Genomic DNA, 24,475 nt, shown 5'->3' with positions numbered 1-24,475 from the left:
TTCCATTAAGGAGTTGTCTCAATTGGCATTCGCATTTGCAGGGTGGCTTATTACTTTTTTGATTCTTATTTGAAATGGTGGTCAAACCTCCCCAACTTATCTCTTCCTCTGAAATTTTTATCAAGTGGCTGCATATTTTCATGGCCCTGAAATCTTCAGGCAACAGAAGCAGAAATTCACTTCCTTTATCTAGAATCACAAGATCTAAAAGAGGAGCAGGCAACCCGCTTGCACCACCACAGTCAGGAGCGGTCAAGCCTCTAATCCTTCACGTTTAAAACTGCATTTACGGTTGGAAACAGATCACTCCGACATTTGATCAAGCATAGATCTGGTTTGTGTGTACTTGTTTTGGGTCCAGCTGCTGCTGGTCCTTCCTCCTCAAATACACACGATTAACTTTGTACTAGGGGTTTCTCTCTTCCTTGTAAAATTTGACTCGGAAGGAAGCCACAACTCTGCTCCCAGGTCAGGGATCACAATTATTGCCCTCCACAAGTCCATGGGCAACACAGCAATGCAACGTTGCTGACAGGAAGATGAGCCAGTGCCTCCCTGGAGGAAGGAAAATAGAAGCACTGCAGTGAATCACAGAATCACAGAATCCCTAAGGTTGGAAAAGACCTGTAAGATCATCAAGTCCAACTAGCAGGGGAGATCAGTTCTGGAAAGGCGCATTTTCTGACGGATGTTAAACCAACTGCTACTCAGAGCTGTATCCTAGAGGCTCCCATGGTACAGAAAACCCTGGGTTGGAAGGAAGACTTGGGAGGTGCAGAATTTATGGCTGGTTTGACCCAGCTCAAGTTTATCAGAGGGGCAAATGACTCTTTCACTTGAGCATGACAAACACGTACGTCCACGCAGCTGCAAAGTGCAACTTCCTTGGTCTGCAAACTCTGTCATTCTAACCACAAACTGGGTTGTCTAACCTGCCTCCTTAGGAAATACTGCCACAGTTGCAAGACCTCCAATTCCTTGTATTTCATTACGATAGACTGCAGTACATTTGCTGGTATAATATATTACAAAGGATCATAAATAATTAAGAAATAATCACACTTGTCAAAATAAATAAATGCAGTCAGTGATGCAGAATGCTTGAATTTTTTATAGCATCTTTTTGCTTATTCATGAATTAAAAGAAAAGAAGTCTAGTAATCCACAATGGATTGCCTACTCATTACAGCACATACAGGCCTGATTCAGATCCCAACGGTGGAGGTTTTCCTGTCAATCTTTAGCATATCAGTGGAATTTTAACCTTAAATCTCTGATCCTGCAGAAAGTTACGTAAGTTTGACTTGGAAATATTAGTAGCTCCAGCAGATCTTCACGTACCATGCAGGACCTAGCTGGCAGACACACTAGCGATTCTGTCACCCACCGGTCCACTTACAAGATCGGGGGGAATGGAGGAGAGTGAAGCATTTTAGCACAAAATTTCCAAAAAATCCCCACAAAGTACCTTCATAGCCTCCCTTCTATAGATTTTGATAGACAGTCCTGCAGTTCTTCCTACCAAATACCCAGTATTTTTGCATGGTTCAATACCATTCACAAGGCTTTAACAGAATAGCAAATATTATTAACTGTTTAAATAGCACCTTTTCTCTGACTCTCCAAATTGGTCTGAAACCCTTAGTGCATTTCTCTCCTTTTTCAAAGGGGAGAAAAAACTGGGCTGGGAGGTGAGGGAAGGACACACCACCACACCGACCCTACCACCACAGACCAAAGATCCGTTCACTTCAGACACCTGGCTCTGAAAACAGGCAGCTGTAGATACATAGGAAAGAATACATGAACAGGGAGAGCAAAGAGTTGTACTTCCCCACCCTGGCCTTCAGGGATCTGTTACGCAAGGACTTTCGGAGCCAGAAAAGGTAGTCTTGAGAATTTGGTATCCATAACTATTTTTCCTCCCTGCACATATCCTGTCAATTTGCACACCCATAGAAGGTTTTAGCACCAACCCTGTGCAAAAAGGCTCCACAGTTTTACTTTTTGTCACATACTGAAGGATCTCCTTTTGTTTTCAACCTGACATCTACTAATTTCATCCGATGCCGCCAATTCTGTATTAGAAGAAATAATGAATATTCCTTCTGTACTCATCCTTTCAGTGCTTTATAAAGTCTCGGGAGTTTATAAACCTTTATACAACTTTTACAAAGATTTTATAAAATTCTGTGATTTTTATAAAACTCTGCCATGGGTTCCTTCAGATGCCTCCTGCAGGCAGGGTAGCCCCAGTTAATTTAAGTGTTCCTGAAAGACAGCCATTACGTACTTTAATTCATCCTTGTTTCCATTCTTTTAATAACTTTCTCAGCTGTCCTAAATGATTTTTGATGCATGGAAACCAGAACAGAATGCTGTATTCTAGATACAGCTGCCCCACACGTTTATACTACAACTCTTGTTCCTGTTTTCTACTCCCTTCCCAATAAGTAACATTTACTTTGTGACCACTACGGAGTTGATGTTTTGACAGCTCTATTCTTACCCCAAAATCAGCTTAAGTGATTACAACCGGCTCAGAATCTGTCCAAACTTTGATTGTTTCTCCCACCGTCTCAATTCAAATAATCTACACTAAATTTCACCTGCCACTATTATCCGGTTAGACATCCTTTTTCAATTCCTTGCAAACCAGACCTCCAATCTTTTACCCTGAATAATTTAACGTCAGACTTTGCCACCTCACCATCTATCCCTATTCAGAAGATCAATGATTTGTGTGACACCACATGCTGAACGTGCCAAGTGAGTGGAGCGCTCAGATGTGACTGTAACCAAATGCTGAGACACCTGAAACTAGTTCTGCCTCTAGGTAGCTTGATCCATGCTGATTTGTTCTGATTCCTTGAGCCTGAGCTGTATCATGCAGCGGGGACAGGGGCAAAAATACAGAAGTTCTTCCAACATTCCTCTTTGGGAGATCTACCAATGATTTCCCACTGAACCTTTTACAGAAACTTATATGAAGCACAACGAATCATACCCAAGGCATTTGCCTCTATCAGTGTCTTGACATGACTTGATAGCCAAGTGACAAGGATGAGCTAAACCATCCCAAAATCTAGTTACGCTATCTGTTTATCTCTGTGCACTACTGTCTGCAAAGGAGATGAAATGAGATTGAGATAATTGGAAGTACAATTTGCAGGAAACAGTGGGGGTTGGAATTACTGTGGTTAATTATTTCAGATTGAAACAGACCACACAAGCAGCTGTAATTAAAGTGATTTAAAATGGAGAGATGCTAGCTCCAAGTGTTGATTTTCAAATGAGTCTTTATACGCACAAGAGTTACAGTCATCTATGAGCTGCAGACCTACAGCTCTACTAAGGGGCTTAAGAGAAAATTACCACTGACTATGTCCAACATGCCTGATAATTAAAAAAACCCCAAAACACCAAAGCCCACAACAAAAAACCCCATACAAGCACGCAAATAAAACACCCCAAACAACCCACCCTGGCACCCCACAAATCTAAATCCACTCAATCAATGTGACACTGGGTACTTGCCCCTCGGAACGGGGGAAAACAACAGAACACAAGCATCAGCCTACATTGCCTATATTCCAGATGAAGAAAAAACCCCAAAACTTTGGGCTTAGAAATGGAATTTTATCTCAATAGGCAATTGGAAATCTTCAACCAATAGTACCCTTGGTTTTGGGCTACACAGCCAGCCAACAGTCTCCCCTTCTTCTGCTTTGACAGATGTATAAAAGTGAATACAGACAAAGGTATACCTTTACTGAAAAGAATCTAAAAGAAACATATATCAACAATATGCAGCACTGCAGCGACCCCGGCCAGCCCCTTCACTTGGAACAATACATTTATTTCCTCATGGGTTTTCCCCATTTTTTTCCCCACTCCAGGAAAATGACAGTTACTCTTCTCAATTCAAAACAAGCAGGTTTTAATTCCTAAATTTCAGCAGCAGCCAGCTTGCACTAGAATTTAAGAAAAAGGAGAACAACAGCAGACATTCTGATTTACCTCAAACTTTCGCTTAACTGCATCTTTGTAGCAAGAAATTTAGTATGCGCATGTACGTTCTTTGACGTGAAAATTAGAAGATACTTGCATGCATTGCAAATGTGGTCCATCTGCTTTACACACAACAGATCCCACCAAAATGACTTGGTTTGCTGATGAATCAGTACTCAAGCGACAGGCCTTAAAAGTTAATTTATAATGGCTATCTGGGGAAAAGTACTATACTGTTGATACGGATGAGAAAACAGAATTCGGGAATATGAACAAAAGCGGCACTGCAACTTTTCCTCGGTATTTGCCTGAACATAAGAACTGTTACAAGCAGTCAGACTGCAGGTCTGCAAAGCCAAACGCTGTCTCTGACGCTGGCTACTGAGAAAAGGACCCTTTCACTTGCAGCTTTCTGTGTAAGAGGCTTCTTGAGTCAGGGACTGTAAACAGACTATTGAATTAAATAACCAGTGATGAATGTATTCTGCAAGAATTCATCTGATCTTTGTTTAAACTTATGCATACCTCTGGCCTCCATAACATTAATTCATGCATCTTATTACCACAGTTTATTCAGGTACTACAGAAAAAATATCTCCTCTTGCTTGTTGTATACCCAGCACCCACTAACTTCAAGGCTGCTTCCCATTGCTCTTCAATGTGCATTTTTATAGACCTCTAAGTCCCACCATCACAGACAGAATAAAGAATCTTTGTTTAGTTTTTCCTAGTACAGAAACTGTTCCATGTCCCTGATAATCATTGTTGTCCTTCCCTATACCTCTTTGCTTGCCTGGATAAAGCTTGTAGCCCTAAATCCCCCATTTCCATTCCGTAGGTCCATTCTCATCAATGCCACCCGGCCCTTATGGGGAGAGGTTTCAAGCAGGTGTCACTAACAGCAGGAAGGATGTTAAGAATTTTTCTGCTTTCCGAGGATTAGAAGAGCACAAATAACATCTAAAAATCTTTTTAGAACTTATAATCTTAATGAAATATGCTGCTGTTCAAAGATATGATCATGAGCAGGAAAAATAATTCCAACAAACCAAATTTTCTTCCAAAGAAGGAGAAAAGTCTGTTGCACTCCCCTCTTTTCAGGCTTCCGAGCTCCCTTTAGAGACAGGAACTTTTTTCTTATACTAAGGGCAAAACCCACCTTTTCTTTTCTTACCTAAGCCCTGGACACAAGGATATTGCCTAAAACAGTCTGCAAATAAGCAAGCAGTAAACAGGACCTAGAGCAGGGGTAAAAACAGACTCTATTTTATTCATCTCTTCCAAACACTGAATGAGTTTACATATAGGCACCACAGTACTGTTCTCACCCAAACACCATCCATGGCATCAGTCAGCCCGATTCAGGTTTTATACAATACTATATTTGATATTTTGCTTCCCGTGTATATGATGTAGATTGCCTTTAGACAAAACCAGATCTTTCATGTGCAGAATAACTCCCGTTGTTTGTCACACTGTTTGCATTCATCGTCTGCTGCAGTAAAAGGATTAGAGCTGTCTTAAGTAATTTAGGAGGACACGTTTGTTTGGGTGGGGTTTTGGGGTTTTTTGTTAGGGATTTTTCTGGGGGTGGGAGTATGGGTGTTTTGGTTTTAAAACTAACCACTACACTGAAGGCATTACATAGTTGTATTCATCTTACCTTTAGCTGTGTTCTCAGAGTGATCTCTCTCTGGCCCATCCGGGATATTTAGCTGCAAGATCTCCTCTGCACTCAGCCTGAGCCAGGCATTGTTGGGGGGTTCCTGATCTTTTGAGGTGAGGGAATATTCCAGCTCACAAGGAGATTCAAAATTGCAGTCAAATACTGGAAAAAGAAAACAGACATAGAACATACCAGGTTAATTATATCCAGCTTCCTCTGCGCTGGAAGGTGGGTATACACACTCATTTTACAGTTCAGTAAGTTAGGGCTTGCTTTTTTCCATAAGGAGGTAGAAAGAAATGGAGGAAGTCCATAAACAGACAGGAAAAAAACATGTCCAAAATGGACAACACAGAGAGGTTCATTATGGAGGTAGCAGGAAATCAAGAGGAAGGCCCAAGAGCCAGTAATTCCCTTTCAGGACAGATAAAAGGGCAGCACAAGCTAAAGCGGGGAAAGACACCCGCTAGACTGAAAGGGAAATAGCTTAGTCAATTGATAAAATGGGACAGAAAGCCAATCTCTTCCAGGGTGCTGGTTCAGATTCAACCAAGACCATTATAGTGCAATGACTACTAACATGCTTCATAGTCATGTTCCATCTCAGTGAGCACAGGACTCTGCAAAGCGAATCATATACCCCGGACATATGGGACATGCTGGTAGTCGTAGGGACTGTACCCTGCAAAGCAACCTTCTGACCCGCTGGGTTTGAAACGCTTTACTCAGGCAGCAGAAGTTTGATCCGCTGCTGCAAAACTTTAGCCTCCAGGCAGTACAGCCAGCATCTGCCTCCAACACAGACGTTTCTTTTTAAGATGTTTCTCTTTCAGAAACCAATTACCCTGCTGGTGCAATTATGATTCACTTCCCAGTGTCCAATTTACTCTCACACCATAATTCAAGTTGTTTAACACAACACGCAGCGATAACCTGCACGGATTTTACTTTTAATTGTCGGGATGGCTAAATTTTCTGGAATGCCCTGTAACATTTGCTTTCGTCCCCACAGTCAGCACTCAACAGAATATTCACTAACGGAAAGAAACTATTTCTGAACTAACTCAATGTTTCTGAAAAGGCTAGCTCCATCTGAAAAAGCCCAACAAAAAATCCAGCTCTTCTTTGGAGTTTGCTACACCGTCTACTGTCCTGCCATAGCTATGCAAGTGGAACGAATAATCTGAATTGACATTAGTCAAATTAACTAATTTTTTTTTTAAACTTCAATTACATTCTCTATTAAACATCTAATTTCTTCTTAGTGTGCACAGATTTATGTAGTTCAGCCTATGCTCCTGGTGATATAACATTTTCTAATCTGAAGGTTAATACTGTTGCCCTCTCGCTACACTTTTCCCAGCTAATTTGCCTTTTTAACAGCAAGCTGGAAGGAGCAGAGTCTATTTTTCCAGTTTATATTTGATTTTCTTAATCAGGTGCTTTACCATTCACTCAACATTTTGAATGCTTCACAACACCATGGAAACCATATGATGTAAGGAATCCATGTACACCACAAGCAGCAGGAACAAGGATTATACATATTTCCTTAAATTTGAATGCACAAGTCGCTACCCTCTTCAGGCCTCTCTATTATCAATATAAATTTCATGATACATGAGGCACACTTCAATTTAGGCAGCAGGAAATGGTGGGTATATTAATGCTATACAGTTTAGTGCTCCAACATCATACCCAAACCTCAGACCACTTATCTCTTAGACATTCTTTAAAAAAAGAAAAACAAACCCAACCTTTTTTCATCCCTATAAAGTGTTAAGAGTCTATTAAGCTTTGTATCACAGCCCGAATGGACAAAAGAGCAACCAAACACTCAACTACATGTTACAGAAGATACATCATCATTACTATAGAGCTTAGTTACGGGGAACACCTTGAGTAGTATGTGCTGCAAGGCACTGCCAAAAAACAAAGGGGAGGGGGAGAAACACGGCTCACGCAAGGACTTTTCTGACAGAACCCACAGGACGACGGAAGGGAAAGCTCAGGCCAAGGACAACACATGTCAAGAACAATTGTTTCCAATCAACTATTTCATTTGTCGTGGGCTTCTCTCCCTCATCAGTCTCTCACATCTTCATGAGCTTTCCAGCAGTCACTGCTTGCTTCCGCTCCTCTCCCATCCAGCTGCTGGGAACAGAAGCCTTTGTGCTCTCTTACCCTCCGGCCCCCGAGCAGAGAAGCCCTTCATGGATACCCACCAGGCGCTCTCGTTTTCCTCCTCCAGTCCTCGCCCCCTGACACTCCGATGACGGTGCCTACAAGGACTCAATAGCCAGCTCAGCTCCCCCGTTCAGTCTCACTTTCCAGAACCTCCTCCTCAAAAGAGAACTATCAATCGGTTGTGGAGCCCTTAACACAGCCTCTGACCTACAACGGGGGCAACTTAATTGGGGTATGTGATTAAATACCAGTCGTCACATTTAGTGTTATGACCCCTGCAGACAACTAAAGCCTCTGCCTGAAGGGGGGAAAGTAAAGGAAAAAAGGCAAGTAGCAATACCATTTCCTTCCCTGGCAATGAATAGCCTACAGAGAAGTGGATGTGATCTCACACGCCTGTTGTGGCCAAACAGAATGGCCTTTACAACAGCTTATTCCTTGAAAGAGGAGGAGACTGCTTGGTTCACACATCTGAGAATGAAAACAGACTTGCATCTTTTACAGAACTTGATACCCCCCCCCCATCACCAGAATATCTGCACTCTTCGTCGGCTCTTCTTTAAATTAATCTCGTAGCAGACACAAATTTCAGTGCTATTATCCAATTCAGTACAAAGAAATGATGACAAAGAAACGCTATCTGATGCAACACAGCAAAGTCTACGCAAACAGCATCCAGTCTTCCAAGCCTAACGTTAACTTCCTACCCTTAGGCTTTCCTTCTTGCACAATATCCTTCACTACTGACAATGTAATATACTTTATAAAAAAAGCATTCTATACAATACATACATACATTTTTTTCACTGATAAGCTGCTCTTGGTATGGTAACTGCTACAAGACCATATAAACCACATTTGCAAATACAGAACCTTCACAATGTTTGAATTGCTGCCACAAATCGCCTACCATTTTTTTTATGCCTCTGCATAAAAAAAGGTCTTTCTCCCTCCTTTTTTACTTTCGTCTTAACATGTTTAAATGCGACACCAAGTTTATTTCTTTTCTTGCCCAGCTAAGCACATAAAGAAGTAGCCACGTGCCTTTGGAAGCTGAATAAAAGCCATTCTGCCCTTTTCTAAAAAAAAGCAAACACTGCAGGAAAGGTAATTAAATCTAACACAAGTTTTAGTGATTATTTTTTAAACCTACTACCAATATAAATTGACTAGATACAGAACTTTAGGACTTAAACAGTGAGCCTAGTCAGTAAAGTGGAGTTTTTTGTGATTTTTGGTGGGTTTGTGTTGTTTTTTTTTAAAGAAAGATGTCACAAAGATTTATATCCAGTATATGCATTTATGCCACAGCTATATTGACATTATAGATCTTAAAGGCTCTATAGGAATTTAAGTCCCAGCAAATTGCAAAGTCTCTTTTTAAACATATTGCAAAAAACCCCAACCCCTTGTCCAACAATCTTTTGCGTCTGCAACCACTGAACACTAGAGAGACAAAACAGCTAATTTATTAGAAGTCTATTTCATCATCATTACACCTTTGAAGAGGAAACAAAAGTGATGCTTATAATCAAGTTAAGGTAAGCACCTGTTTAGGAAAGGCTGTAGACATCAATCATTTCAGTTTCTGGCATGTAAGAAGATAGAGGATACCAACCATAGGCTGAAAAGTAAATTAAGCTGCTACCCAACTGAAAAGTCAGTGGAATCTGTGTGTGTGTCTGATGCCATTAGAGTCTTGCAAGTGCTCCAATTGATTTATTTTTAATCGACGTACCTAACAGCAATAATTTGTGCACAAACAACTAAAATATCTGGCAACTACATCTGTTTCAAATAAACTGATTAGAGTTTTCTAATAAACAAATGACTTAAAATAGTAGTATAAATAATATACCAAAACACAGTAATCTGCAGAAAATACCCTTTTACATTGCTGCAGGTCAGATTATGGATCATTCGCTGTTTGGATCATCTTAGGTCATTTGTGTAACCACACATGACAGAAACGCGCCTTATTTAGAACAAAAATAATCTAATTTAAAGAGAGATAAAAAGCCCGTTCCTTTTCAGAAACTATTCTGATTATCCTTTCTTCAGATGCCCAACAACAAACTAGGTTTATTTGTTTTAAACCACGTCTCCTTTCAACCATAAAAATCTTACCGGCGGGTGATTTCCTCTTAGACCTCTCCTTTCTAGTTCTACACGTGTCTGAATTAAAAGGGTCCCTTTCACTCCTGGTCTCTTGACTTACAAATCGCTCCTCTCAGCTGGTCACCCCTTTGAAAAGGTGCGGTTGCTTTCTCACTTCACTACAACAGACGAGGGAGCGGGCAGAGGTTCTCTGTTCTCAGAAGGACCAGCTTAGAGATGTACATCCTCACTGGCATCTCGTCAGCTTAAACGTGACTAATTTGTACTACAGCTACAGACACAACTACACAATGCAGAGGTCACTTAGACCCATCAAAACGGGACCCCAACCTCCCTCAAGAACACACCTCCTCTAGCGGCAACGATCACAGCAGTGTATAGAAACGGATCAAATATTCTCGCACAGGATGTCTTTTTTTACACAAATATTGACAGATATTCCTGTGGAGAAGACGTAATTTAAATTGTATAGTAGAGAAGTGCTCTGCGGAGTGAGCTTTGAGACCTCCATCAATACCCACTAACCTCTATTATACTCATGTTATAAGGCCTATAAGCTTTTAATTTATGACAGGGAAATGACAAATTGATTTTCCAGTTATTAATCCTAGGGACAGAGCCAGTTCCTAAAGCCTTCCCCATTCCCTCTGGGTAGAAAAGGTCACAGGGCATTCAATCGAAGGGTTTCGCTTGCCTCATCAGACCCTTCTGAATTTCTATCCACCCATACAGGGCTACACGTGTGGGGTGATCCAAGGAAGCCTGCAGCGGTATTTCCCCCCCAAAATGGAGCATAAATAGGAGACTCTGTGCTCTCTGGCTGTCAGCTCAGCAGCCTGCTGAACACCCAGGAGGATCTCGTGGAAGAAGGCACACCAAATACATGCCAGGCTCTTGGAAGCGAGCATCGCCCCGCTGGCACGAAGAAGGGGTGAAACTCTTTGCAGGTGGATCCCTAGTGCCACCCTTCCACTGCACAACTGGAGGTTCAGCAGCGATTTAAAACAAGCGAATCCACCACAGGATGGAAGGGCAGGGAAAAAAACACAAGGGGAAAGGGAAAAGGTGTTAGCGGTCACGCAAATTAAAGAGGAAAAACAATTGCAGGGTTTAACTGCCTTGTTCCTGCTGAGAAAGCAAGCCCGGAGAGGCATTTTCACCAACTTCCTTCCATTGCTCAGCGCTGAGAAAGGGCAAACCGGCACATTTTAAGGAAGAGTACGACCCGTGTATCCCTGCCAGGCACCCCAGATCTTACTACCTCTAGCAAATGCCTGCACTGACAGTGCAGCCTGCTCTTCGGCTGCCGCTCCAGGAGCTGACAAACGTGAGAGCAGCAGCATGGCGTGACAGGGAGGTGAGGAATTGGGGAGGCACTCGAGGAGCCCCACAGCATCGCTCCGTGTGGCGCGGCTTTGGGGTCCGTCCCACCTGACGCACCTCAGTCACCTGCAAGCGAAGCGGTGAGGAGAGCAGCCGAGCAGCACGCCAACCCTTCTCCCAGCCCTGAGCCGCGGCCCGTGTCCTTCAGGGACCTCCTTTTAATTTAAAGCTGCTTAGCGCAAGTTAGCTTATCGCTCTGCGTCCTTCCTCCGCACCAGCAGGTCTTCACGTACGGTCTCCCCGCTTTAGATTTACTGACAGGAACGCTGTGCGGACTCCGAGGGCTCGCCAAAGCTCGCTGCGTGCAAGGAAGATTTCAAGGCGGACGGTTTCTCCCCGGCACCCCAGGCTTGTTTTCAGCGGGGGGGAATCGCAGGGGCACGGTACCCGCCAAGCAGGGTCAGAGCTGGCTGCACCAGTGCTGCTTATCCCTTCGCCATCCGCCTTGAAAGGAGAACCTCCCCAGGCTTTCCCTCGGGAGGGGCTATTAAAATTAGATTGCGTTCGGAAGACGTAAAGTTTTAGAGGAGCAGCACCCCAGAGGAGGCATAATTTCACCTGCTCCGTAGGAAGAAGGAATCGCCCCCGGGCAGAGCGCTTGGGCCTCCGTGCCAAGGGCAGGGCGAGGTGCCTGCCTCCCTGGGGAGCCCAGGGCTCACCCCATGCCAGAAGCGTTTAAATTAATCCTCTGGGGAGTGAGCCACAGCTGGAAGGGCAACTGCTTGGCGAAAACAGCAATAATGCAACCATTCATTTATTTGTTAAGAGAATCAGAGAATCACAGAATCACTAAGGTTGGAAAAGACCTGTAAGATCATCAAGTCCAACCATCAACCAACAAACCCCACCATGCCCATCAAGCCACGTCCCACAGTGCCTCGTCCACACGTTCCTTGAACACCTCCAGTGATGGTGACTCCACCACCTCCCTGGGCAGCCTGTTCCAATGCTTCACCACTCTCTCAGTAAAGAAATCTTTCCTAATATCCAGCCTGAACCTCCCCTGGCACAACTCGTGGGCATTTCCTCTTGTACTGTCACTTGTCACTTGGGAGAAGAGGCCAACACCCACCTCACCACAACCCCCTTTCAGGCAGTTGTAGAGAGCGATGAGGTCTCCCCTCAGCCTCCTCTTCTCCAGACTGAACAACCCCAGCTCCCTCAGCCGCTCCTCATCAGACTTGTGCTCCAGACCCCTCACCAGCTTCGTCGCCCTTCTCTGGACACGCTCCAGCACCTCAATGTCCTTCTTGGAGTGAGGGGCCCAAAACTGAACACGGTATTTGAGGTGCGAATCGAGGTGCGATTCGAGAATCTTTAAAATAACAGCATATACTTTATATCCACCCAGCTCCTCAGTGTGCACGAGGGACTGAATCACCAAAATCTTTGACAGCTGCTTTGTTCAGTGGAAATCAAGCTACAAAGAAGAGGGCCAGGACTACTTTATCAATCAATTATAAGCACAGTCTTTCAAGACAGCTACAGAGAGAGGTGCGAGGAGGGGGTGTAGGGAGAACAACCAGCAATAGCTCTCATTTTCATTCCTCCTGCTCTAAGGAGTGACAGAGCTCATCCTCCACACAAGAAATATCTGTCCACCAAGTCTCCCATGCACGCAGCAAAAACAATAAACGAAAGTGCATTTCTAATGCCAGTTCTGGCCAAAAGACTGGAGCACCGACTAACAGCGATTGTTAGAAAACATGCTCCAGTTGGCGCAAAAACAGTGGTTGGATGAACTGTCATATTTTGACAATTTACACAAGGGACCTCTTGCATGAAGATTGAGAGATCTCTAGAGAAAATGAATACTTGAGAGACAGGGAGAAAAGACGTTTGTTGTCTTACTGTATGTTATTTTATTATTGAAAAAATGTTGAGCTGTCATTGGCCTATTATCTGCAGATGAAAGAGGATATAAGGAAAAGAATAAATTGAAAAAAAGTAAAAATTTCTCCCTAATAAGATTTTTTCTTCTTTCTTGCTTCGCACAGCCTTCAGTTTTGCTAAGCTGATGTTGCTTTTCCTGTGATTTTTCTCCCCCTGGATTTCAGCACCATTACACATGGCAAAAATACCATCTAATTGTTAAACAAGAATTCTTGCATATGTATATGAGGTCACAGCATCTGCTATTTTACATGGAGCAATTCTATTAATCTGGTGTGAGTAACTGCTGTTAATTGAAGTCGTGCGCTATCATATTCATAACACTATTTCCAAAACTGTATTAGAGTACTTTTAAGATTGCAAAAAGGATATGTTTGAATCAAGGTAGTACCTCATTTTTGCAATATCTTTACTAAGAAAGCATTGATTAATTTTCCCTCTGGGACAAAGTATTATTCTCCTCATTCCTCTCCTGACTTTATCTCACGTTCCATACAGGAACTTGTTGTAACAATTAGTTCATATCCATGAGCTATCCTAGCCAAGATACTAGCCAAGTATCATGACAGCTTTATCGTTCTGAAGATGTCAGTATTTGTCTGATTTGTTGTAGATTTATAAAACAAGTGGTCATGGGAACCTAACTGTAGCACGAATTCATCTGGCTGGTGCCCTCTTTCTCTCCATCTTCCCTTTGTTTGACGTTCAGACTCACTGAGTTTCGTGGTAGCAGTATCTATCTGGTATCCAACTCGCATGAATGAAATGGTATTTTGAATGCATGCACATGAGTACTTGAATTCAGCAAGTTGCACATGACCTCCCAGAGAAAAAAAATTAATAATCTGACACCTTGCTGAGCAGCTGTCGTGCCACTGAGCATCAAATACGCAGCGAGAACGACCCCAAATTATTCCACAGTAAAATTAGTCCAATGCATTTTAATTTTTTTTTTAGCAAACCCAATTCAATGAGCTCGTCACAGACGACATTCCATTAGAAAGTGTAAAAAAAACCAAAAACCCAAACCAACAACCCTGTGAAATTAGTTTTCTGAAGACATAGAGCTGAGTGAAATTTTTAATATGTTGTTAATAGAGGCCATCCTTTGGATTATGCTTTTAGTACCTATTAAATCAAAGCTGTGAATAATTATGCACTCTTGAAGGTATGTGCTCCTCCTCTGCTGAACTCACCTTTTGTAGACTTTTTTAAGCGCACTAGTCATTTGGTAGCCGAATCTGCTATTTCCCCCTGAGTTTCAGTCCCAGTTAGCTTTGGAATCCAAACCACCACTATTTCCTAAACTTCAGGGGGGGGCAAAAAAAAAAAAATCTGTAAACTCTGTTGCAGAAGTCTGACCCAGCCTGAGAGAGGTCTTTCTGTATTTTGCACAAAGCTGGTTCAGAACAGCCAAGGAGTTCAGCTGCTACTGGGGGGATCTGGCAAAGAGAACCACAGATAGCACGGCGGCATAAGAAGAGTTAAAAAGCAAGAACCATCTCCCGTTTCCCAAAAGGTCCAACATGGCAACCCTCATGCCTGTTATTCTCACGAAACGTGTTCTTCTTTCAAAACAGAAGGTAGATGGGCTGAATCGCATTTGATTTTTTTCCAGTCGGTAGCATTTGCCGCAGTTGCCACCGTACCCTGCCAGGATCGTGCTCCAGGTTCGGTGTTGTTGGCTGGCGCGGGGGGATGTAGAGGATGGGACAGAGAGGGGTGTATTAACTGCATGAAGGCTTCCAGGCCTTAAGGGGCACCCGTCGTCTGGAACCCCTGTTACGGAAGCTTAATGGATTTTATGCGGTGGACAATTGATTTCTTATACAATACCTATACAGAAGAGAAAATTAATATTCAACCAACGAGGACAAGAAATGAAATATGTGGCTGGGTGCAGTTAATCATGTAAGCCTCAGGACAGAGTTCCATCAGTGCTGCAAATGGGAGATTAATACGCTACCATAGGTCCACATATGCAGAATGCATTAAAAGTTTGTTCTAGCCACATGAAATAGTCTGGGTGTACTTCAAAGAGAACAAAAGAAAACAAAAAAATATGGAGATTTGGAGACGACTCCTGTTCTGCAGGTTGAATTCCCAGATAATTTTGACTTCATGTGGGTTTTTTATGTCTTTATTTTCTAAAAGGCAGGTGGATTTTGCATCTCTGAGGTGGTAGATGATTAATCAATGCTCGGATAGAGACAAATCTAGAAACTTCTAGACAAGATAGAAAAAAGTCTTGTGAATGCATCACTCTCAAGTATCCTGTTGTGCCAGTGATTATCTTTTGGGATTGCTGCATATAGTTTCAAAGATATCATCAAGCGCTCTTCCTGGCAGAACTACTAGAGGCACTCCATCAGAATTTTTCATTCTGAGCAAAGGAGCAGGGCAGTCAGTTTGGCAGAGGAAGAGGGACCCTACATTTCAGTTTACTCAACCTTTCAATCAAAGAGATTTCTCCAGTTGCAGAACACGGGGAAAAAAGTAATTAAGACAACTAATATTGCCCCAATCTAGCAATGTCAGCCAGTTAATTAGATGGGTCCCATCAGATGACTAGGCAAACAAAGTTTTGACAGAAGTTTTATAGAGCACTCGGTAATCTTAATCACGCTGGGAGCAGCGAGGAAAGCTTCTGACAGAAGAGGAAAATGCTGTGCTTGCTCCACGTACCCACGCCAGCCCTCCGCACGCTGCGTAGCTGAAGTGGCAAGAAGTATGTCCGCATAGTGATGCTATGGGGTGTTCTAGCCTGAAATGTGTGACTTTGAGGGCCGCTACTACCCCTTTAATTTAGAGGAGGTTCCGCCAACTTTTGGAAAACTTAAGGTGCAAAGCTAGCGAAAATCAAACGACTCCTGCCCCTCTACACGATTCCCCATTAGCTTCAAGGTTCATGTCCTGAATTACGCCTCCTGAGCGAGAAAACAGTTTAGACTTGGCCTGAGTGAAGATTGCATTTTGTGTAACACCTCATCAAATCCCTGCCTTTCCTTGCAAAACAGATGGTTGGGATATGGTAGAATTTGGTCTTGTGCAACCAGCTAAAATCATAATAAATCATTTCTGCTTAGATGCAGTACATTTATCTCCGTGTGATGCTGTCAGATGGAATCAATGCTTTTAGGTTTTAAGAACAAAGCCTCCCCTTAGAATGGTATTACTGAGAGAGTTTAGGAAGAAGTAATAAAGTATAAATTAAAAATCATCCTTGCAACTTCTGAGAAAGCCAAGTGAGGGGAAAAAAGATTGTACTACTGTCCCTTCCAAAATGAAATTGGTGTGTCCTCATCGTTCAAGCAGATACAACAGCTAGGAGCAGATATTGTATGCCAGTGGAAAGAATATATATTGCACACATAAAAGGCTGCAACATAAATTTGAAGAAATATGGGACTCCTTCATATAGGTAGGTCAAACTTTTCCCTCAAGCAGATAATTACAGGCTTGGGGTGAGTAAATCTTATTAGCCTCTCAGCACCTTATCTCCCCTCATAGAGACTGGTAGTAGATATATAGTAGATATATTCTACCTCAGTCACTTTCTGGATTGCATATTAGATATTGCCCTATGCAGTCTGGTCCTAACTACAACCACAGTATTTCACAGCAGAATGGCAATGGTTTGTCAGTAAATAGGTCACACCAGAGAACAGATGAAAACAGATTCCCAGATTTTGGAAGGGATGGGGGTTACAAAAGGAGATGGCAAGAAAAAATAAGTTTGGTGCATAGCTCTTCTCTTTATAATATCACCTGATTCCAACACAGCACCCAAATATTACAGTCATGGACCTTGTTTTTGAAGGAGCAGGGCAGGCTGGGCCAGCCAAGGTCCCCAGGCACCTCCATGGAGATGGTGATGGGCCATCAGGTCGGGACATCAGCCCGACCCCAAGCTGGCCTGAAATGGGGCTTCTGGGCAGGGTGGGGCAAGGCCCCAGGGGTGGCTGGTAAGGGGCAGTAAGGCTTATTAGTGCCCTCAAGGGCTGACAGTATGGCTATTTTATCATGAATCATTTGACTTGTGTTGTTTTGCTCCAGTATTATACCAATATCGTGAGGCTTAGTTACAGCCTCTTGATGATAACATATAAATGCTACTCACTGTGTCGTCCTCTATGGGAGAAGAAAGGGGACGTATCTCTCATGACCCAGGTCAAGTTCCAAGCAGAGTAACCAGGAGGAAGAGGAGAGCTGCTTGCTGGGAGATCGGAAGTACTCAGACCTTTCACTAAAAAAAAAAAAGAAAAAGAAACATTATGTATGACATAGCTGTTTGTATACTACACATCGAGCACAAAGACCTTAAACAGCTTCATAGACCATATGCAAGAAGCAACAATATTCAGCTACTTCTTGGTCGGTTCTTCTTTCCTGATACGTGTACGCACAGGGAGACAGGAGATAAATTGCTTTACAGAGCAAAATTATCATCACCTAGAAAAACCGTCAACTTTAATCTCACCCTGATTCTAAGTTCTGAGCTTTCAGTCCCTCAATTTGTTATTTTGAAGTTTTGTTAGCATGTGGAGATCCCATAGACGGAACAGGCAAACATGCACCCAGCTCCTGTTCAACAACGCAATGCATCTGAAAGATGCTTTTGGAGATTAGAGTACTACAGCGACCCAGACCAGGTGAGGATCCGTACAAACCTGCACTAACTCTGCAAGACAGCAATGATATTAGAGGCGCAAAGAGAAACAGCATCTGAAATAACACGCAAGGTCAATGAGCGAAGCAGAACTCTGTAAGCTTTGAAAGCACAGGTTTTCCCTGTGAATGATTAAGTTGGATTTTCTGAAGATGACAGGATCTTGAGTAGTCTCATCTCATTTTTTGAGGTCCTCAGGGGAATGGTAGGATTTAACTTTGTAGAAATACAGGCAGGCAAAACTTGCGTTTGGAAGGTTTGTTTGATGGAACAAAATAAACCTCTGATTGCTGATATGTTCTGATTTCTCAGAGAAGCCATAAAGAATTTGTTTAGAAAGAAGATAAAAAGTACATTTTTTGATCTATTAAATAATATTTTTGTCAAGAATACTACAGTAGCTTACTTGAATTCTTTTAGTTTAGGTGCAACGCTGAACTTCACTGTAATAACAGCAAAACAATTTGATAATACCTCCCAATAAAAGTTTGTAAAGCTTTCTGTAACTATAGGCGTTAACTAACTTAGAGTAATAATTCAGAGTGCTGAAGAACTGTCCTCTTGAATGGATAAATAGTAACGGATAATAAAAGACATATTTAAGAGGATAATAGTAAACACAGTAATGGCTGAAGCCTTGGGGAAAACGCTGCTTTGATTCTGTTAAAGCCCTGCTTCCCACTTCCACTGAAGAAAAACTTGAAAATTTCAGAGGGACTTGTCAGAAGCTTAAATACCAAGTGTTAGTCGTGCCCTATCTCATTCTCAGTGCAATCTCATTTTTTGCACACTCCTGTAATGGAGTAACGGTAGCAAAACCAAGAGAAAAATCACCATTCTTATGTAAGAGCTGTAACTCTTGCTCATTGATTAAAGCAATAATCTTCAAGATAAGAATGGACTTCACGCTCTATTGTAAGCCACTCTTGAGTGGAAAAAATTTAATATCCCTAATGGCTCAATTAAACCTGGTCTCTACGCTAAGTTACGGTGCAATAACTAAACATCCCCTGTTGTTGTCTGGAATGTAGTGACACAGAAGATCAGGGCAGTGATTTATGAGGGTAGGTAGGTATCAAACCTAGTGTCCTGCCTTCGCCTGTGAATGATGAAGTGGTAGGTAACTATGGAATAACCTTTATACTGGCTTTTCCTTCCTAACATCAAGACATAGCTGACACATCTTTCAGTAGCCCCTGATACAGCTGGTTGTGGCAAATAATGTCAGGTTTCATTACAATAGTTATAATAGTTGCTAAAAGCAGATTTTTTTCCTACAAATGTGCTTCACTTTGATGCTAATACAAAACAATAAATAAAAGAAGAATAGTAATAAAAAACGAGCTCCTGAAATAAGCCGGTTTTAAAGCAATGGGTGTTTTGCCTGATGTGAGATGTCTGTCCAGTATCAATATCCCTGTTATATAGCATCTGTACCCAGTGACTCTCCAAAATGGGGAATGATTTAATATCCTAAACACAGATCACAGGTCTCCCACAGACAAGAACTCTGGGGCCTCTTTACCCCCAACAGACCCAAACAAATGTAGCCATCATGCATTTGGTACCGACAGAGAGCCAAGCCTTGGGGTCGCAGTCCGGCGAAAACTTCACGCAAACCTGAGAAACTGACCTGCTCCCCACCTCTGTTCCCATGGCAAAATAATCTGAGAGAAAGTCACTGAGGTGCACGTGGTGGTGCAGTCCTTCTCCCGCACCTCTTCCCTGGACCGCTTTACGATCTCAGAAACTCCAGCTAGGCCCTGGCCTTTGCGTAGGGAGTTGGGCGGTTAAGCGTCCATTGACTGCTCCAAGAACTCTTGCATGGTTACGGCAGGGAACGGCACTGACTGTACCAGGCACTCCCGCCACCTGACCGAGGCGGGTAATGAGAGCAAGAAGAATGGGATGACCCGTCATTCCCTGACAGCCCTGGAGCACTCCTTATCAGGATCGCAACCCAACTGGAATGACACCATGGCTACTGAAATCCCAGCACTTTCCAATCGTCTTGCAAACCTATAAACAGCGCTCCCAAGTGAGGCCCTTTGAGCTCTCCTGGACCACAGCGGGCTGCAACCAGCATCTCCCTCCGAGTGCAACGCCTCTCAGAGTTTCACAAACTCTCCAGTTTGTGATATTCAGAGGACCATGCCGAGCCGGCGACGGGACCCGGGCTAAAACCCTCTCCTCCTCAAGGCTCAACCCTGGCCCGCTGAGAAACGCTGAGACATTGGAAGTGAGTATTGTCACGGAACTCGAGGGGAATTTTTAACAGGTATACCTTTGTACATACATATGTACGTCTTTGTGCCTGTGTGCGTGCGTGTGTGAATCAGTTTGAGTCCCCAATAGCAAGTATAGTATAAATATTACCATTTTGAATCTGTAATTAAGTCACTGTTGTGGCTGTAGTAAACTCTATTAACTCACTTTGCAAATGTTAAACTAATCAATGATTAAGTGCTGCTAGAATCTTGTGATCCACCTTAAATTGTCAATGAACCTTAGATTGCTGCTAAATACATATAATCGTTTAGATATAAACCGTTGACCAAGTCTGGGACTAGGAGTGGGTCTAGCTGGTCTACTCTGAACCTTGTGACTCAACGGGAGGATTTCTTTATTCCTTATACCCTTTCCTTTAGACATGAACTGTTGACCAAGTCTGAGACTAAGTCTGGATTCAGCCACACCTAAACTCCTCTCTGAGAAGGAGTTTAGAAAGCAAGGGGCTCCATTCTGAACCTCGTGGCTCAACGGGAGGGTCCTCTTTACCCTTTTGTTTCTCCAGTCTCTCTGCATAAATCATTCCAATTCGATTTTAATTTGATTTTCCTTTGTATGTTTTAGTAAGTAATAGAGTGGACCTTGCCATCGAATTCTGTTAAGTCGCATTTTATAAACTTCTGTTAAAATCGCGTTTGCCAATACCCTTGACGGGGATTCTTTAAGCGGCCGAAACCACTCATTCACGACAGTGCGTTTCTCTCCCTAATGCTGCAGCCACAGAACTCAAAATTAAATCACTGCTACTACCCTGACCAGCCTTACCTGGGAATCAGTAACACAATGATCGGCTGCAGTACCCAAATTCCCTGGCGCTCCTCACCTTCAGAAAAAGGCCGCTGACAACTGTAACGCACTACACATTGCATTCTTCAGAAATCACGCCTGCCTTCAGCCTCAGCTAAGTGGAAATGTTCCCTCTGTCACCAATGTATGCAGTAAATTGAGATAAGAAATGAAGTCGAACATCTGAGCAGAGAAGACAGGGCAGTCCAGGCACCTGAACCTCCCCTCCATCAGCAGCAAGAGGTGCATAAGAGACAACATAAAAATATGAAAGTTTTTCTCTATTTTTAAAGGATTGAATGGATTCAGTTCAATTCATTTTAACCTAAGAACTCCTTTTTCTCATATTCTTTAGGATTAATTTTGGAACTTCATCTCAAATGATTTGCTTGGGCTATTGGTCTGAACTTGAAGACAAGAAGATTGTATCAGAAGTTATGAATCTTTCCCAATTAAGTTATCTTCAGAGAAAGATGCTGGGTAAAAGGTTTTTGTATAGCTACTCTTCACAGTGAGGCATGATTTGATTTCAGAGTGAGCTATAGGTTAGGAAAAGGAGAGACCTTTCCTCTTCTACCTCCAGGGCATTTTACGCCCAGAAAGGTAATTACAGAAGACTGTATCAGCTAAACAAATGTTTCGTGTGCCAGCAAGGGTAATGCAAACATAGACTGCACTGTAGCCATTTTACAAAATAAAGGGGTTTTTTCCCCTCTCCAAAACAATTCATATTGAAGCCAAAAAGGACTAAGAAAATTTTGTCTCCTTCTCTTTAAATATGCCAACCTCCCATTCCAGTGGTTTGTACCAGGGTGCTCTGTCACTTGTCAACAGTAAGCCTAACCTTTTAAAAAAATTAATGGATTAGCAACTGGAAGCTGACAGCTCCATTTTTAGTAGCCAGAAGTATGGCAAGGTACAACAGAGGTTTCTTTGATAGTCCTGCCTAAAGGAATATCCAGGGCCAAATCCTGACCCAAGGTACTCCATCACAGCTAGAAATGTGCACCTGAAGAGAACATTTGACATTTCTGTTTTTAAACTTGTGCAAAGGAATCTCCTTAGGGGATGTGAAATTCGTTCAGCTCACCAAGAGTTCTGGTAAAAAAACCAGAAAATGGTTCACGTGTACTGAAGTCAAGCCTCAAAGCCACAACTTCATTAAATAAAATATTTATGTATTATTTTAATGAAAAATACCTCTTTAATAGAATAACCCCGCATGTTCACATAAAAACGGAACAACAAGAAAGGCTTTCTACCTGGGTCATTTTTAAACAAACAGGATTTCCTCCCTTTTTTGCCCTTTCTGGAAGAAGGAAGAAATATCCCCAGCAATTAACATACGTAGTTTTCTAAAGTTCCGTGCAGTGCAGAAATGTAATTGATTTTTTATCAAAACACCGATGCCTTTTTTAACCAAAAAGTGCACCTACGTGTAACCGAATATTGCTTATTACCACTTTTGGATATTACTTCATTACTCAGTGGATAAGCTTTCTCACTTTGCTGAGCTGTATTATTCTCAGTTTCTCAGTGGTAAATCTGACAAATCTGCCTGTACCTATCCTCTGGATTTCAGAGTTGCAGCAGATGTGTAAGTTAAGAACTGGGATCAGCACATACTTTCAGCTACACCTACATCGGGAAAAATAGCTCAAAATCATATTTGTTTGTGTGGAAATCATAAATCAACGTTAGTAGTATTTGTGGCTCTTGTTTATAACAGCAATCAATACAGTCGTTATTAGCAAATATTACAATGATGTGTTTAGAAACAGCCTCCATGAAGATCTGGATTTGAGTCCCTGGGAAAGCCTGACATTTCAGAAAAGGTTATGCCAGTTCTAAGTAAAAGGTAGCAATTTGCCACAGAAAGGATATTACATGGTTATCTTTTCCCCTACTAAAAAAAAAGAAAAAAATAGGTCAAATCTACTCGGGACCACGCCAACTTAATTTCATTAAAACAAACAACAAATCTTACAGGCAGCTGACTGCACCAGGTATGGAAACCTCTGCAGACTTCTATGAACCAGAAGCATGCCAAGGACATCCTGGGAAGAGGGAGATCCAACACTGCGGGGCCCTGAAGCCCAACATCTCCATCTTGCAGAAGAGCTCTCAGGACCCTGGCATTTACGAAACCCTGGCTGGCTATGACCGGCAAGATGTTCAGGCTTGCCTCTGTCTAGCTGAGAGCGTACGCCCCAGAGGTCCTTGTAAAGGATTCCTGAGCTCCTGGCTCCACAAAAGTTCTTGGTTTCAGTTTTTGGAGGGTAAAGGGATGCAACCAGGGGAAAAAAGATTGCCTGAGAATTCCCTGTAAGCTCTCAAATTCACAACCGATCCTCACAATCACACTAACAGTACTTGTACAGCCTCTTAGAAACTTTCATTTTCTCCCCTCTTCCCATCTACAAACATACTCAGTCATCCATGAAAGTGCAAAGAACACATTATATCGAGGTGAACAAGCAGCACCAAAACCAACACACAGCTCAAGTAAACGCTTTGTGAAGAATCCATAGACTCAACTATGCTCATACAGATCATTGTTTAAATGAGATTCAGAAGCAAAATTCAAATTCTGTTTACAGTCAAGCCAGAGAACGAGACAAAGGGCAAACTCATTCCACGCGGCTTCTTGCTCTGAATAGTTGGTGAGCTTTACTTACACTAATGGGTGGATGTACTCCAGGGTTTCTTTTTACAAACCTTTTCCAAAGTACGAAAATGTTTGCTGACAGTCTGTCAAGTTTATCTTTTTCAGTTGGAAAATATATTTAATAATGCATTATGTTACAATGATTTTATGTCATATTGAAAGCCTGATGAGCGCAAATAAACGACAGTGTGTGTGTCACCGAACCTGTGCTGGATGGCTGCGGAGAAGAAATTTGCATTTAGTGGGCAGTAGCAGACCTATGGATAGTGGATTCAGTCAGACGTACTGCACGAGGCATAGAAGTGATCAACAACGCTGACTGGCAGATGCTTGATGAGTACATTTGGGAATAGCATACACTTCCTGTACATGAGGCATGTGTCACTAATAAAACTGTATTTGACTCAACAACTGTGTTATCCTTCTGGCCCTGACTACTACTTCTTTTTTTTTTTGCCTTTGTAAGGCTCATTTAAAATTTTCTTTTAACCCCTTTCCGTTAGCAATGTATTTTTTTTCCATCTCCTTTTCACAGGGAATATTAACTTTGGATTGAGAAAACCCAAATGCCTCAAAACTGACTAATTCAATCAGCAAACAGGTGCTCCATGGCCCCATTCTTTTCTACTGACTAGGCAGTCCCTCTAACTACATCCCATGGACATTTAGTGCTGCAAGGAGAGTCTGCGCGAAGTCTGAGAGATGTGGTCTGATCAGCAGACCTTGGCTCTGGAAGAAGAGGAGCATGGAACACCCAAATTACAATTCCACAAAAGCACCGTGACATGGAAGTGTTAACAAAGTA

At 42.4% G+C, this 24,475-nt stretch overlaps 1 protein-coding gene across 1 annotated transcript in view; it reads right to left on the bottom strand.

The window, feature by feature from the left end:
- Nucleotides 1-24,475, bottom strand: part of ALK (ALK receptor tyrosine kinase) — a 319,863-nt gene that overhangs the window by 215,496 nt on the left and 79,892 nt on the right. The window contains exons 3-4 of the mRNA XM_059828041.1: nt 17,379-17,491; nt 5,675-5,839 (exon numbers count right to left, since the gene is read on the bottom strand). Of these exons, the coding sequence (XP_059684024.1) occupies nt 5,675-5,839; nt 17,379-17,491 (278 nt within the window). The remainder of the gene's footprint in view (nt 1-5,674; nt 5,840-17,378; nt 17,492-24,475) is intronic.

This window comes from Gavia stellata, chromosome 2, assembly GCF_030936135.1.
Source record: "Gavia stellata isolate bGavSte3 chromosome 2, bGavSte3.hap2, whole genome shotgun sequence".
NCBI lineage: Eukaryota > Metazoa > Chordata > Aves > Gaviiformes > Gaviidae > Gavia > Gavia stellata.
Note: the sequence above shows the minus strand (reverse complement) of the source record. Positions and strands in the feature narration are given on the sequence as shown.